This window comes from Symphodus melops, assembly GCF_947650265.1.
Source record: "Symphodus melops genome assembly, chromosome: 23".
NCBI lineage: Eukaryota > Metazoa > Chordata > Actinopteri > Labriformes > Labridae > Symphodus > Symphodus melops.
Window position 1 is genome coordinate 3501081 of NC_136713.1, and position 15000 is coordinate 3516080.

A 15000-nucleotide genomic window follows, 5' to 3' on the forward strand; every position below is an offset into this window, starting at 1 on the left:
CCCCCCCCTCCTCTCTAGAGTGGATGCTCACACATGTCACTATGTGGTGGACACTGAAGCTTCAGTGTTTAGCCAGCACCGGTCCCTGCAGGCCTTGACCGGTCCCTGCAGGCCTTGACCGGTCCCTGCAGGCCTAGACCGGTCCCTGCAGGCCTTGACCGGTCTCTGCAGGCCTAGACCAGTCCCTGCAGGCCTAGACCAGTCCCTGCAGGCCTTGACCGGTGTGTCTTGACTAAAGTTGATCTAGACCTAAGTGGTGTTTAGCTGGACTTTACCAGGTGGACAGGGTCTGGACTTTATTGGGTTCTAAAGTCCCCTGTAGAATCTCTGAGCCCCCCCTCCCTGTAGTCCTGGTTCAGGGAGCTGAAGGTCACATGTGTCTTTGTTTGTGGATTTTCTCAGTCCTCAGTTTTCACAGATGAAGACGAACGGATCATCTTAAACAATACGCGACCCATGACTCCGCTGGTCCTCAACCCGGTCCATGGATCCTCCTCTTGGGACGTCTTCACCCCGGCCCATGAGCCTATAGTCCACATGGAGACTGAGCCGAGGTCCCGGCTTCCAACCCCGGAGGAGAAGATGAGACAGCAGGCTGAGGCTGTGGCAGCTGATATCATCCCTATCAACATAACAGGTCAGAGACTAGACCGGACTGGACTAGAGACTAGACTGAGACTGGACTGAGACTGGACTAGACTGAGACTGGACTAGAGACTAGACTGAGACTGGACTGAGACTGGACTAGACTGAGACTGGACTAGACTGAGACTGGACTGAGACTGGAGACTAGACTGGAGACTGGACTGGAGACTGGACTGAGACTGGACTAGAGACTAGACTGGAGACTGGACTGGACTGGAGACTGGACTGGAGACTGGACTGGAGACTGGACTAGAGACTGGACTGGACTGGAGACTGGACTCTTCCCCCTGAACTGTAAATCAGACTCTGGACTCCAGTGGAAGCTGAACTAACACTTCGGTGCAGGACTGTACTGGACCTAGACTCTGGACTTCAGACCTGTTAAAGGGACTCCCCTCTTTACGGGTTCTTTGTTTTGATTGGTCGTCTCACTGCAGGGGAGAGTTTTGATCGTCAGGCCAGTTTTCGAAGAACAGCTGGCAACACGGACTCGGTGTCTCTGAGACCTCGTAAGGTGGGCCGACGTAAGACGGTCTCTGAAGGTGCTGGACCAAACCCGGGTAAAACTTCCTCCAGTGACTTCCCTTCGTCTCCCTCTCTTCATTTCTCTGCATTCAGTCACGTCTGCTGTCTCCAGTTCTCCCAGGTCAGTCCTCCACCGTGGGCCGACCTGCCTCCTGCACCCCCCCCCTGCAGGAGAGTCCAGGGAAGGAGAAGGCGAGCATGGAGGGGGGGCGGTCTTTATCAAGGAGGATCCGAGCCCCGAGAGGAGAGGGGATGTCCAGCCTCATGGCCTCCCTGACCGCCTCTCACCCGGACCACGGCCCCTCCTCCAGCCTCCCATGCCTGGCAACCGACTCCTCTCTGAACTCTCAGGCCAGCTGGACCGGCGCCGCCTGCAGGACCCTCGGAGCCGCCTCCTCCTGCTGCCAGGTCAGTCCACCACGAGTCCCAGTCACAAGTCAGTACACCTCAACCGCACCAATCAAAGCATCTGGTTTCTGTCTCCAGTCACAGGATCCACAGACCAGTGACCTCCTGCTGTCCCCCCTGGAGTCTCCTTTGTCCTCGTTACCTTCCTCACCCCTTACCTCCTCCTCCCTCGCACACTCAGACTTCAGCTACACGCCTCTTGATGACCTCACGTCCTCGCTGCACCACTCTGAGTGCTCGTATGACGGCGGCACCTACAGCGAGGACACGTGGAACTATCGGGCCTTCTCCCCAAGCTCCAGCGTCCACAGCGGCCAGAACCAGGAGGACTGGAGCGGCGGCAGCCCGGAGATGAGCTGTGATCCATTGCTCTGGTCTGGTCGCTCTTCACCGTCTCAGCCAGACAGCGTGTCCGTGTCTTCAGACAGAACGACCTCGTCCCCTTTACTGAACCGAGACAAGAGGAAGTCCAGCAGCTCGTCCTGCTACTCGCGCTCCTCCACCTGCAGCATCTCCCTTCGCAAGTCCAAGCGCCCCCCTGCTCCACCGCTGCGATCAGACTCTCTGAGGCGCCGCCCGGCTCGTAGCAAACCTCCGCGCTCCTCCCGCGCTCCCCGTCCTGAAGGAAGTCCGACGCCGTCCTCGTCCCCTCACAGCTTCCATGACCCCTGGGTGCCGCGGAGCCCCAAGAGACGCCACAGCGGGCTGACCTGCGGGAGCGTGTCCACCTTTGAACCTCTGCTTCAGGACTGCCAAAGTCCTTCTTCTGAGCACACCGGTCCCAGCCAGTCCCACACCGCCCCCCCAGAGGAGGCTCCTCCCCCCCAGCCTGCTGCTCCCTCTGTGGCCGGCCTGCATCGCCTCGCCTCTCCCTCCAGCGGATACTCCAGCCAGTCCAACACCCCGACTCCTGGCACTCCTGTGTCCTCCCCCCTTTCTCCCTCCTCCCCCTTCTTCCAACCCCCCACCTCCCCTCTCCCCCCTGCTGTCTCCTCCCCTCTCCCCCCTGGGGTCTCCTCCCCTCTCCCCCCTGGGGTCTCCTCCCCTCTCCCCCCTGGGGTCTCCTCCCCTCTCCCCCATGCTGTCTCCTCCCCTCTCCCCCCTGGGGTCTCCTCCCCTCTCCCCCCTGCTTTCTCCTCCCCTCTCCCCCCTGGGGTCTCCTCCCCTCTCCCCCCTGGGGTCTCCTCCCCTCTCCCCCCTGGGGTCTCCTCCCTGCCCATGATGAGGTCTCAGGGTGATGGGCGACCAAAGCCACCTGTACCACAGCGTAAATCCTCTCTCTTCTCCTCCCCCTCCTCCTCCACCTCCTCCCTTTCTTCATGCACCTCCTCAGAAACCACTGCCAGACCTCCTCCTCCTCCTCCTCCTCCTCCACCTCCTCCTCCTCCTCCTCCTCCTCTACCAGAATGCTCCTCTCCCCTTTCTGTCTTCTACTCGCCCTATCGTGAGTCCCCTCCTCCTCCTCCTCCTCCTCCTCCTCCTCCTCTTCTTCCTTTTATCAAACTCTCTGCTCCTCCTCTTCCTCCTCCTCCCCCTCCTCCTCCTCTCCCACCTTCATCCCTCCCCACTCCTCCTCTTCCTCGGGTATCTTATCGTCCTCCTCCTCCTCCCTACTCCTATGCTATCAGACAGAGCTCCCATAATGCCTTGCTGTCACCATCATGCACCTCAGCGTCCCGGCCTCCAGCTCTGAGCGGGTCCGACCCCCCAGACGTTTCTCCTGTAGCCTCGTCCCCGGCGTCCCCGCTGAGCGTGAGCCGGCGTGTCAGAGCGTGCACGCCGCCCTGCCCCGTGGTCACTGCTCAGGCCTTGCAGGGTGTAAAGCTTCGCTCCGTGAAGAGTCAGGAGGTCCTGCTGGCGCTCCAGAACCCGGCTGACGCAGCGTCCGCTCCTGCTGACCGTGTCGCACCCAGAGGTGAAGCTCCGCCTCCTCCTGCGGTGCTGGCTGAAGATCAGCTGAGTGGAACACGAGACCACGTCTGTGATCCAGGAAGACACGCTGCTCACGCTAACCCGTGCAGCGAGGACCAACCTGAGCAGGATGAGTACGAGCTGACGAGCAGCGAGGACGAGGCCTCGCACGCCCATGAGTCACCCGAGAGGGGCGTGTCAGACGTGACCACGTCACTGTCAGACTCCAGCCCTGACGGTCCCTGGGTCAGGATGCCGGACGCTCAGGTGTCTGCACAAACAGAAGGACACTTTGAGGATGTTTGGAAAAAAGAGTCGTCCTACTGGACCCTCTCTGGAACCAAACCCAGAAGAACCAGAACACAGGCGTGTGATCCAGACCCGCTGGAGGACGGAGACCTCAGGAATCAGCAGGAGAAACTCCGCTCACCTGAGAAGCCCTCTCTGCCCAAGAAGCCGGATCTCTGCATTCTCAGTCTGATGGCGTCCCCCGAGGCCAGGACGGGACCAGCTGACCGACTCCCTGACCAATCACAGCGTCCCACAAATCTAAACACCCATAGAGTCCAACAGATGACTTCTCCTGCCAAATCAGTGACGCACACAACCTCCCCGCCTCCCTCAGAGAAGAAGGCCTCTGATTGGTCGCCGCACAGACAGAAACCCAGGATTTTACACAAGAAGCCGGATCTGCCACTAAGCTCACCCAAAACTCCCAAAGCTGTCCCGGGTCGCTCTGATGGGTCACGGACTCAGAGCACACCAGGGGTCAGTGGATCCTCAGGGTGTTGGGACACCATGCAGACCAGAAGCACCCTCGGAAACGTCTACGGGACCCCGAGCCAAGATCCCCATCACGCTGCCTCCATCAGGACCAGACTCCATGAGAAACCCTCTCAGCAGAGGATGATGAGGGCCCTGCTGGCTGAGGAAGAAGACGAAGACGTGAGCGGGGACACGAGTGGGACGACAGCCATGATGATGACGATGTCATCAACCACCAGGAAAAAAGACAAAACAAGAAAGAGGAGGAAGAGAGGAGCTGGCAAGCAGCTGCTGTTCATGTCATCAATGATGGCGCCCTCCCCCTGCTCTTCATCATCATCATCATCATCATCGTCCTCGTCCTCGTCCTCGTCTTCGTCCTCCTCTGGAGAGGAAGCAGAAGAAGCAACGATGCAGACGATGGGGAAGACTAAAGACCAAACCTGCAGTGGCTCTGGAACGTCCTGTCCTCTGATTGGACGCAGAAAGTCCTTGGTGCAAAGCGCAGTGTCCACTGACAGCCTGCAGGGGGAGCTTTCACTTCCAGAGCTTCTCATAGAGGAACCAGAGGAAGAGAGAAACAGAGAGAGCCCCGAGGACGGACGAGCTCAGGATGGTGAGTAGCCTCTAACGCCCCCTGCCTGTGAACTTTGGTATTACGGCCTTATTGGTGCATTTGTCGACCTCGGCCTTACGAGCAGAGTCAGAAGAGTTTTGTAGGTCTCAGCAGTGCTTGTGTCCATGTGATCCTTGTGCAGCATGACCTTTTTAAAATCTGGAGTCATGGGACCCTGGTGCTCCGACTGGAGCTGTTTCCACACCTCATGTTGTTCTGTGTTTGCTGCTTCCTGCTTATAAACCACCTGCAGAGAGCACCTCGTGTCTCGTCCTCAGGCTGCAGCACAACAAACAAACACATGAATTCTCTGTTTCAGCTGATCTATTCATCAGAGTTTCAGCAGAGCAGATGTGTGCCACCACTCGACCTCGAACCACAGACGACCTGTTTGCTGTCATCCACAGGTAGGAACACACACACACACACACACACACACACACACACACACATGTCATGCTTTAACCAACCTCATGTGTCTGCTTAATTCTTCCTCTGTGGAGCAGTGCAGTATGGGAAGGCACGGCGTGAACGGCCTGACAGGCAGGGTTAGGCTGCAGGTAAAGCTTGTGATTGGTCACATGGTGTGCAGTAGGTGTAGTGTGTTCGGTTAGGTTAAACTCCAAAGATCACCCCGTGGTCCCAATCGTCAGTAGATTCCCCGCCCTTATGTTTATTCCTTCTTTGTGTTTTAAACATCTTGATGGTTGGTCGCTCAGTGATTCTGCTACTGTCCCTTTAAGAACTCAGGGTGACTGTTCCTTTAAGAACTCAGGGTGACTGTTACTTTAAGAACTCAGGGTGACTGTTCCTTTAAGAACTCAGGGTGACTGTTCCTTTAAGAATTCAGGGTGACTGTCCCTTTAAGAATTCAGGGTGACTGTCCCTTTAAGAACTCATGGTGACTGTCCCTTTAAGAACTCATGGTGACTGTCCCTTTAAGAATTCAGGGTGACTGTTCCTTTAAGAACTCAGGGTGACTGTTCCTTTAAGAACTCAGGGTGACTGTTCCTTTAAGAACTCAGGGTGACTGTTCCTTTAAGAATTCAGGGTGACTGTCCCTTTAAGAATTCAGGGTGACTGTCCCTTTAAGAACTCATGGTGACTGTCCCTTTAAGAACTCATGGTGACTGTCCCTTTAAGAATTCAGGGTGACTGTTCCTTTAAGAACTCAGGGTGACTGTTCCTTTAAGAACTCAGGGTGACTGTTCCTTTAAGAACTCAGGGTGACTGTTCCTTTAAGAATTCAGGGTGACTGTCCCTTTAAGAATTCAGGGTGACTGTCCCTTTAAGAATTCAGGGTGACTGTCCCTTTAAGAACTCATGGTGACTGTCCCTTTAAGAACTCATGGTGACTGTCCCTTTAAGAATTCAGGGTGACTGTCCCTTTAAGAACTCAGGGTGACTGTCCCTTTAAGAACTCAGGGTGACTGTTCCTTTAAGAACTCAGGGTGACTGTCCCTTTAAGAATTCAGGGTGACTGTCCCTTTAAGAACTCAGGGTGACTGTTCCTTTAAGAATTCATGGTGACTGTCCCTTTAAGAACTCAGGGTGACTGTCCCTTTAAGAACTCAGGGTGACTGTTCCTTTAAGAACTCAGGGTGACTGTTCCTTTAAGAATTCAGGGTGACTGTCCCTTTAAGAACTCAGGGTGACTGTCCCTTTAAGAACTCAGGGTGACTGTCCCTTTAAGAATTCAGGGTGACTGTCCCTTTAAGAATTCAGGGTGACTGTCCCTTTAAGAACTCAGGGTGACTGTCCCTTTAAGAATTCAGGGTGACTGTCCCTTTAAGAATTCAGGGTGACTGTCCCTTTAAGAACTCAGGGTGACTGTTCCTTTAAGAATTCATGGTGACTGTCCCTTTAAGAACTCAGGGTGACTGTCCCTTTAAGAACTCAGGGTGACTGTTCCTTTAAGAACTCAGGGTGACTGTTCCTTTAAGAACTCAGGGTGACTGTTCCTTTAAGAATTCAGGGTGACTGTCCCTTTAAGAACTCAGGGTGACTGTTCCTTTAAGAATTCAGGGTGACTGTCCCTTTAAGAAGTCAGGGTGACTGTCCCTTTAAGAACTCAGGGTGACTGTTCCTTTTTCTGTCTCAGGTCTAAAAGAAAGATGTTTGGAAGAAAGGGATCAGAAGATGACGGACATCGCATCTCTTCGTCGTCTTCGTCCTTGTCCTTTCCGATGTCCCCCACTGACCCCCCCCACTGTGCAGTGCGACCTTCAGCCATCAGAGGTCGAAGGTCAGCTAGGAGTGAGAGTTTTAAGGCCCTCCTGCTGAGGAAGGGAAGTCGCTCTGAGTTATCATCTCGACTTTCGGCCGCTGAGAGGCTCCGAGTCGCAGCTTCTTCATCCACAGGTGACTTTAAAAGTGTGATGTCACTGCCCCCGCCCCCTCCACCTGACCCCCTAAACATCCAATCCACAGACGAGTCCTGTACGTCTGACTCATGTGAGATAAACACCCACCTGACTCTGGATGTCCCCGTGTCTCCCACGTGTCCGAGCAGTCAGAACTTCTCTGTGATGTTCAGATGGAGCCTTCTGAGCTCCTCCTCCTCTCCCTTCTTCTTCCTCTCCTCCTCCTCCTCCTCCTTCCATCCTCGCTCCCGCACTCCTCCCTGCTCCTCCAGCCGACGCTTCGCAGCCCGCTGCCGTCTCTACGCCCCCCCAATGACGGCCATCTTTGAAGAAGACAGTGAGGAGGACGAGGTTTTTCTGGCGTCTCCTTCAGGAGGGGTCGGAGGGCGGAGTCTGAAAGTTTGAGCTGCGACTCGGGTTCAACAGGAACAAGATGGATGACAGAACTTCTCACTGTCGTGTGGCGCTGCGAGGAGGGAGTCCAGCAGCCTGGAAGGGACATGTGGGTTTTGTCATGTGACCGACACATCGCAGCTGAATGTGGTTTTCTTACTTTGCTTGATAAGATTTGTCTTTTTATACTTGATGCACGAGAATGAAACTCGTTTGTATTCTTTTCTTACTTCAAATATTCAATGATTGTCTCCATCCTCGGATTTCAAGGTGTCCTGTACGGAAGCCTTCAGAGGACATCTTCATCATGACGCTGGCGAACACGCCACATGTCCTCTCAGGGCTTCTGTACTCGCCACCTCATAGAGGATCTTTGTCCCGAACCGACTTTGTGACGTCACACAAGGAAATTTATCAGGGTGACAAAAAAACACTAAACTGACTTCATGAATATTTCCTTTACACACTTTAAACTCCGCCCACTTCTGTTGTTGAGTTCAACACAGACAGACAGGTACAGACAGGTACAGACAGACAGACAGGTGTGCAGACCGACAGACAGACAGACAGACAGACAGACAGACAGACAGACAGACAGACAGACAGACAGACAGGTACACACAGACAGGTACAGACAGACAGACAGGTGTGCAGACAGGTACAGACAGACAGGTACAGACAGGTGTGCAGACAGACAGGTGTATCTCTTGTAGTTGAGCTGTAACGATGTTCACGCGGTTCTGTAAATAACGCTCATAATCACTGACTGTTGGTTCTGCTTGTTTCAGCGTGGTCACAGACTGTAGAGCTGCAGACTGTAGAGCTACAGACTGTAGAGCTACAGACTGTAGAGCTGCAGACTGTAGAGCTGCAGACTGTAGAGCCGCAGACTGTAGAGCTACAGACTGTAGAGCTGCAGACTGTAGAGCTGCAGACTGTAGAGCTACAGACTGTAGAGCTGCAGACTGTAGAGCTGCAGACTGTAGAGCTGCAGACTGTAGAGCTGCAGACTGTAGAGCTACAGACTGTAGAGCCGCAGACTGTAGAGCTACAGACTGTAGAGCCGCAGACTGTAGAGCTACAGACTGTAGAGCCGCAGACTGTAGAGCTACAGACTGTAGAGCTGCAGACTGTAGAGCTACAGACTGTAGAGCTACAGACTGTAGAGCTGCAGACTGTAGAGCTACAGACTGAACATGAACAGTCGAAGGATTGTCAGATAAACGTCATGAAACTGTAAATATGTTTGTTTGTGAGCAGAGAGAGAAACTAAGCAATAAAAAGACAAACTGAAGAAACTGTGACTCATTCACTCAGTGAAGAGAGAGGCGTCAGGGTGCAGTACCCCCTCTGACCTCTGAGTGCTGCTGCAGAGCCACTCTGTTCCTGCTGACAGGGCAGGTATGAACAGGAGGGGCTGCGAAGCATCAACCTGACCTCAAAGCTTCTTTAAAATATGACTCTGACATCACACACACAAACACCTGAGAGGAGCAGGGTCCAATCACAAACACCTGAGAGGAGCAGGGTCCAATCACAAACACCTGAGAGGAGCTCCTGTAGTCTCTCCCTGAACCTTTGAGCAGGTGTTTGGACGCCAGGAGAGGAAACACAAGAAGAGACTCAGGTACATGAGGACGCACACTGAGACATGCATGTGCACTGTACTGGTCATGTATTGCAGGCTGCAGCACCGTGACGTCTCACTTCCTGCTTCCAGATCAGCTGATTGGAGTTTGTGTTCAGCGCGTGCACCATGAGGACAACCGGCCAACATACTACGATCACCATGGCAACAGGTGACAAAGAAGAGCTCCTCCTACTTGAACCCTTTCAATATATAACCTCCATGTTCATGAGGACACGGAGAATATGAACAGGTTTAATAAGAAGAAACGGCATGTCATGAAGTTTGAAAGCTCTAAAGTGTTTTCATTAAGATTCCATCCAGCAGAAGAAAAGAGACTTTAAAACCATGCATGTTTATTCTCTTTGTCCGAAACATAAAGCTACCTGTCCTCGCACCTTCATACATGAGCCATGCGGTGGACACTGTAGCTTCAGTGTCTAGCCAGCTCCGCATGTGATGGACACTGTAGCTTCAGTGTCTAGCCAGCTCCGCATGTGATGGACACTGTAGCTTCAGTGTTTAGCCAGCTCTGCATGTGGTGGACACTGTAGCTTCAGTGTTTAGCCAGCTCTGCATGTGGTGGACACTAGCTTCAGTGTCTAGCCAGCTCCGCATGTGATGGACACTGTAGCTTCAGTGTTTAGCCAGCTCTGCATGTAGAGACACTGTAGCTTCAGTGTTTAGCCAGCTCTGCATGTGGTGGACACTGTAGCTTCAGTGTCTAGCCAGCTCCGCATGTGATGGACACTGTAGCTTCAGTGTTTAGCCAGCTCTGCATGTAGAGACACTGTAGCTTCAGTGTCTAGCCAGCTCTGCATGTGGTGGACACTGTAGCTTCAGTGTCTAGCCAGCTCTGCATGTGGTGGACACTGTAGCTTCAGTGTCTAGCCAGCTCCGCATGTGATGGACACTGTAGCTTCAGTGTTTAGCCAGCTCTGCATGTGGTGGACACTGTAGCTTCAGTGTTTAGCCAGCTCTGCATGTGGTGGACACTGTAGCTTCAGTGTTTAGCCAGCTCAGCATGTGGTGGACACTGTAGCTTCAGTGTTTAGCCAGCTCGGCATGTGGTGGACACTGTAGCTTCAGTGTTTAGCCAGCTCTGCATGTGATAGACACTGTAGCTTCAGTGTTTAGCCAGCTCTGCATGTGGTGGACACTGTAGCTTCAGTGTTTAGCCAGCTCTGCATGTGGTGGACACTGTAGCTTCAGTGTTTAGCCAGCTCTGCATGTGGTGGACACTGTAGCTTCAGTGTTTAGCCAGCTCTGCATGGGTCTGTAAAGCTTTCTGCGTTCTAACCTCTCTCCATGTTTCAAAAGCATCTCCAACATTGATCCTAGTTTGAGCAGCTTTCTGCTGCTGGAGCTTATTAGAAACATGCAGAGGCTTTTTAGCTCGGGTACAATCACTTCTATCTGAAGCAGTTCTGCCCCGATGTTTCCAGCTTCTCTGGATGTTGTTTGAGTCCACGAGAAGGTCGGAGTGTTACGCCATGTTCTCTTCAGTCTTCTTTATGGGTCTGAATGGTCTGCTAACCCCTCGGGGATGATGCAGTTCTCCAACAGAAGGAGGGTACAGTTTGTTCCTCACAGGGCCCGGAGCGCCGGGGGCGGAGTTTATCTGTCTTTATATGAGAGGTCAGACGGCAGTCAAACAAACCTGAAGCTGCAGCGTGTCTGTCCTGCAGCCACAGGCCAAGATCAGTGTGTGACCAGCATCTGTATTAAAGACTTATTAAAAAGTGTGTGTGTGTGTGTGTGTGTGTGTGTGTGTGTGTGTGTGTGTGTGTGTGTGTGTGTGTGTGTGTGTGTGTGTGTGTGTGTGTGTGTGTGTGTGTGTGTGTGTGTGTGTGTGTGTGTGTGTGTGTGTGTGTGTGTGTGTGTGTGTGTGTGTGTGTGTGTGTGTGTGTGTGTGTGTGTGTGCACAGTCTGAACAGCTCTCTGATTGGTCCTTTAAGTAAAGAATAGTGAGAGACGTTTAGATGAACGGAGAATAAAAACAGCCCGGGTTCAAGACCTCTCTCTCTCTCTCTCTCTCTCTCTCTCTCTCTCTCTCTCTCTCTCTCTCTCTCTCTCTCTCTCTCTCTCTCTCTCTCTCTCTCTCTCTCTCTCTCTCTCTCTCTCTCTCTCTCTCTCTCTCTCTCTCTCTCTCTCTCTCTCTCTCTCTCTCTCTCTCTCGTGTGTACGTGTGTACGTGTGTACGTGTGTACTCATTGTGTTACATCAGACACACAGTTCAAACCTGCACACACCTGGTGTTGTTTTTGGCTCTACAGGTTGTGTGTGTGTGAGACACGGAGAAGCTGACAGAACGGAACGTGTTCTCTAAGCGTGTTGAGTTTTTAGACTTTGAGAGTGGAACAGTTGATGTGGATCCTGGGGGTCTAATCCCTCAGGGGGGTCCAGGCTGTGTGTCGGAGTGCATGAAGTCAGGACACCAAGGCGGCTGAGTCTGATGAACGCTGACTTTGAATTCTGGGAATGTGGTGAATGCAGGAAATATGATGCTACCCACGCGGCCCAATCACAGGGCATCATTAGATTTGTGAAAAGGTGCAAGTCACACTGTGTACCCAGAGTCCTGTGTAGATCCACATCCAGATTAATCCTGGTCCACAATAAACCAGCTCTTTGACACACTGATGTGCAGGTCATTTATAGAAACACACACACACACACACACACACTGAGACACACACACACACACACACACACACACACACACACACACACACACACACACTGAGACACACACACCTACACACACACACACACACACTGAGACACACACACACACACACACACACACTGAGACACACACACACACACACACTGAGACACACACACACACACACACACACTGAGACACACACACACACACACACACACACTGAGACACACACACACACACTGAGAGACACACACACACACACACTGAGACACACACACACACACTGAGACACACACACACACACACACTCACACACACACACACTGAGACACACACAAACACACACACTGACACACACGCACACACACACACACACACACACACACACACACACACACACACACACACTTGCAGCAGCTGATGTGTGAAGGAGCAGATGAATAAATAAGGGCAGAACTCTGAGAATGTCGCGTGCGTGAGCGCGCGCCTGCATGTTGGGAGAACACTCATTGTGATTGGTCTAGAAGGAAGCAGATGTGGTGTGGACCCCCTGTGGAGCACATCATGGAGGTGTGCTCACATTTGTCCGTGAACTTTGGAGTGTGTGAATGAAATGTGCATGCTAAACGTTCTTGCCTCTGATTGGTCCGTTAAAGACTCATGTTAAAGTATGCTGGATGGACGAGAAGCATTCTTCTTTGCTTCCACTGAGAGGGAGTGGTGCACTGCTCAACAGGCTGCAACTCCGATCACGCAAACTATCCTTTAATGCGTATGCACGCGCATGTGCACATGCACGCGCCTCCCGTCTCCTCCTCCTAGATTTCCGTAGTCCTGCAGAGTTTTGCGCGTGTAGAGCAGACAGAGTTTAACTCCAGAGGAGAGAGGAGCGCGCGCTACATACTCACCTGATCATAGAGAACCGAAACAGGTAAAAAGGTGGGCTTGTGCCAAACGCGTCTACAACTGGACTCAAACTCTCCAGGGGTTTGGGGTCCTCTCTGAGGTCCTCATGGTCATGAGCCGCCCCACTGTCTGACAGAGGAAGCTGATGATGAAGATGATGAAGGTTCTCTCACAGCACCACGCGCTCTGCCTCTGACCAGCACTGGTCTAAGATGCCACCGGGCCCCGGAGCTCGGCACGCGGCTCGGATCGTGAAAAACCCGGGATAACTAGACAAACTCTAACGCAGGAAGCCAGCACTGAACCGAACCGAACCGAACCGGGTCGAGCTGATCCGGGAGGAGAGGCCGGGGACAGAGATCCGCAGAGAGAGTACAGGTGAGGCTGAAGATTCAGAGAACTTTATAAAAGTCAGAGTTAGTATGAGACAGGAAAGGGTTAAAGGATAGTTTCACTCTTTAAAAGGTTTCTGATCAGTGTTTCATCAAAACCACCAGAAGATTTCATATCCAACAAAGACCAAGATTATAGTTCTATAGTTCTCCTGACAAAGAGCAGCCTCCTTCAAGCTAAAGTAATACAAACTCAGATTGAGTGTTTAAAATAATGTGTTACTGATTGAGATGAAGAGCTGCAGGAGGAAGGCTCAATGTGTCTGTCATTGATCTTTTAATCAGCCAATCAGCTGCTCCTGAAAGAACTTTTAAAAATATCCATCTGGTTAAAAGTAAAGTCTTAGCTTGGGGTCATGTTGTGGAACATTTCTCTTTCATCAGGAAGCATCATCAGTCCTGACTCTCCTCCTTCAGGTCCTCAGGATGCAGCTGCCCATCCTGTTGGCACTCCTGGTCCTTGTGCTGGTGGAGCGTTGCTGCACAGCGGCGACTCTGCACAGGGGAGGCGGACGCACCATGATGGACTTGGTCGGCCGGCACACGAGGCTGGAGGCAGGATTCACGGGACACGGACTCAAAACAGGAGAGAGAAAGAGCAGATCACACCACAGAGCAGGTCAGTAACACTACAGCACTACAACTACACCTGCGACAACTACACAACTACACACACCTTCAATAACTACACCTGCGACAACTACACAGTCAATAACAACACCTGCAATAACTACACCTTCAATAACTACACCTTCAATAAGTAGACATTCAATAGCTACACCTTAAATAACTACACCTGCAATAACTACACCTTTAATAACTACACCTGCAATAACTACACCTTCAATAACTACACCTGCAATAACTACACCTTCAATAACTACACCTGCAATAACACCTGCAATAACTACACCTTCAATAACTACACCTGCAATAACACCTGCAATAACAACACCTGCAATAACACCTGCAATAACTACACCTTCAATAACTACACCTGCAATAACACCTGCAATAACTACACCTTCAATAACTACACCTGCAATAACACCTGCAATAACAACACCTTCAATAACAACACCTTTAATAACTACACCTGCAATAACTACACCTTCAATAACAACACCTTCAATAACAACACCTTTAATAACTACACCTGCAATAACAACACCTTCAATAACAACACCTTTAATAAATACACCTGCAATAACTACACCTGCAATAACAACACCTGCAATAACAACACCTTCAATAACTACACCTGCAATAACTACACCTTCAATAACTACACCTTTAATAACAACACCTGCAATAACTACACCTGCAATAACTACACCTGCAATAACTACACCTTCAATAACTACACCTGCAATAACAACACCTTCAATAACAACACCTTCAATAACTACACCTTTAATAACAACACCTGCAATAACAACACCTTCAATAACTACACCTTTAATAACAACACCTGCAATAACTACACCTGCAATAACTACACCTTCAATAACTACACCTGCAATAACTACACCTTTAATAACAACACCTGCAATAACAACACCTTCAATAACTACACCTTTAATAACAACACCTGCAATAACTACACCTTCAATAACTACACCTGCAATAACAACACCTTCAATAACAACACCTTCAATAACTACACCTTCAATAACTACACCTTCAATAACTACACCTTTAATAACAACACCTGCAATAACTACACCTTCAATAACTACACCTGCAATAACAACACCTGCAATAACTACACCTTCAAT

At 51.4% G+C, this 15000-nt stretch overlaps 2 protein-coding genes across 4 annotated transcripts in view; both read left to right on the top strand.

Moving 5' to 3' along the window:
• Positions 1-8915, top strand: part of LOC306818627 (uncharacterized protein) — an 18626-nt gene extending 9711 nt beyond the window's left edge. Inside the window, exons 7-15 of one of the 2 annotated variants that reach the window (XM_079336304.1) lie at positions 403-637; positions 1083-1205; positions 1283-1578; positions 1657-3538; positions 3569-4870; positions 5190-5277; positions 6972-8170; positions 8285-8803; positions 8837-8902. In XM_079336304.1, the coding sequence (XP_079192430.1) occupies positions 403-637; positions 1083-1205; positions 1283-1578; positions 1657-3538; positions 3569-4870; positions 5190-5277; positions 6972-7638 (4593 nt within the window). In that variant the 3' untranslated portion in view covers positions 7639-8170; positions 8285-8803; positions 8837-8902. Of the gene's footprint in view, positions 1-402; positions 638-1082; positions 1206-1282; positions 1579-1656; positions 3539-3568; positions 4871-5189; positions 5278-6971; positions 8171-8284 lie in introns of both variants that reach the window. The other variant, XM_079336305.1, reaches the window with a different exon arrangement.
• Positions 8916-12774: 3859 nt separating this feature from the next.
• Positions 12775-15000, top strand: part of LOC306818639 (uncharacterized protein) — a 6230-nt gene continuing 4004 nt past the window's right edge. For both annotated transcript variants that reach the window (XM_079336320.1, XM_079336319.1), the window contains exons 1-2: positions 12775-13208; positions 13640-13841. In XM_079336320.1, coding sequence (XP_079192446.1) covers positions 13649-13841 — 193 coding nt within the window. In that variant the 5' untranslated portion in view covers positions 12775-13208; positions 13640-13648. The remainder of the gene's footprint in view (positions 13209-13639; positions 13842-15000) is intronic.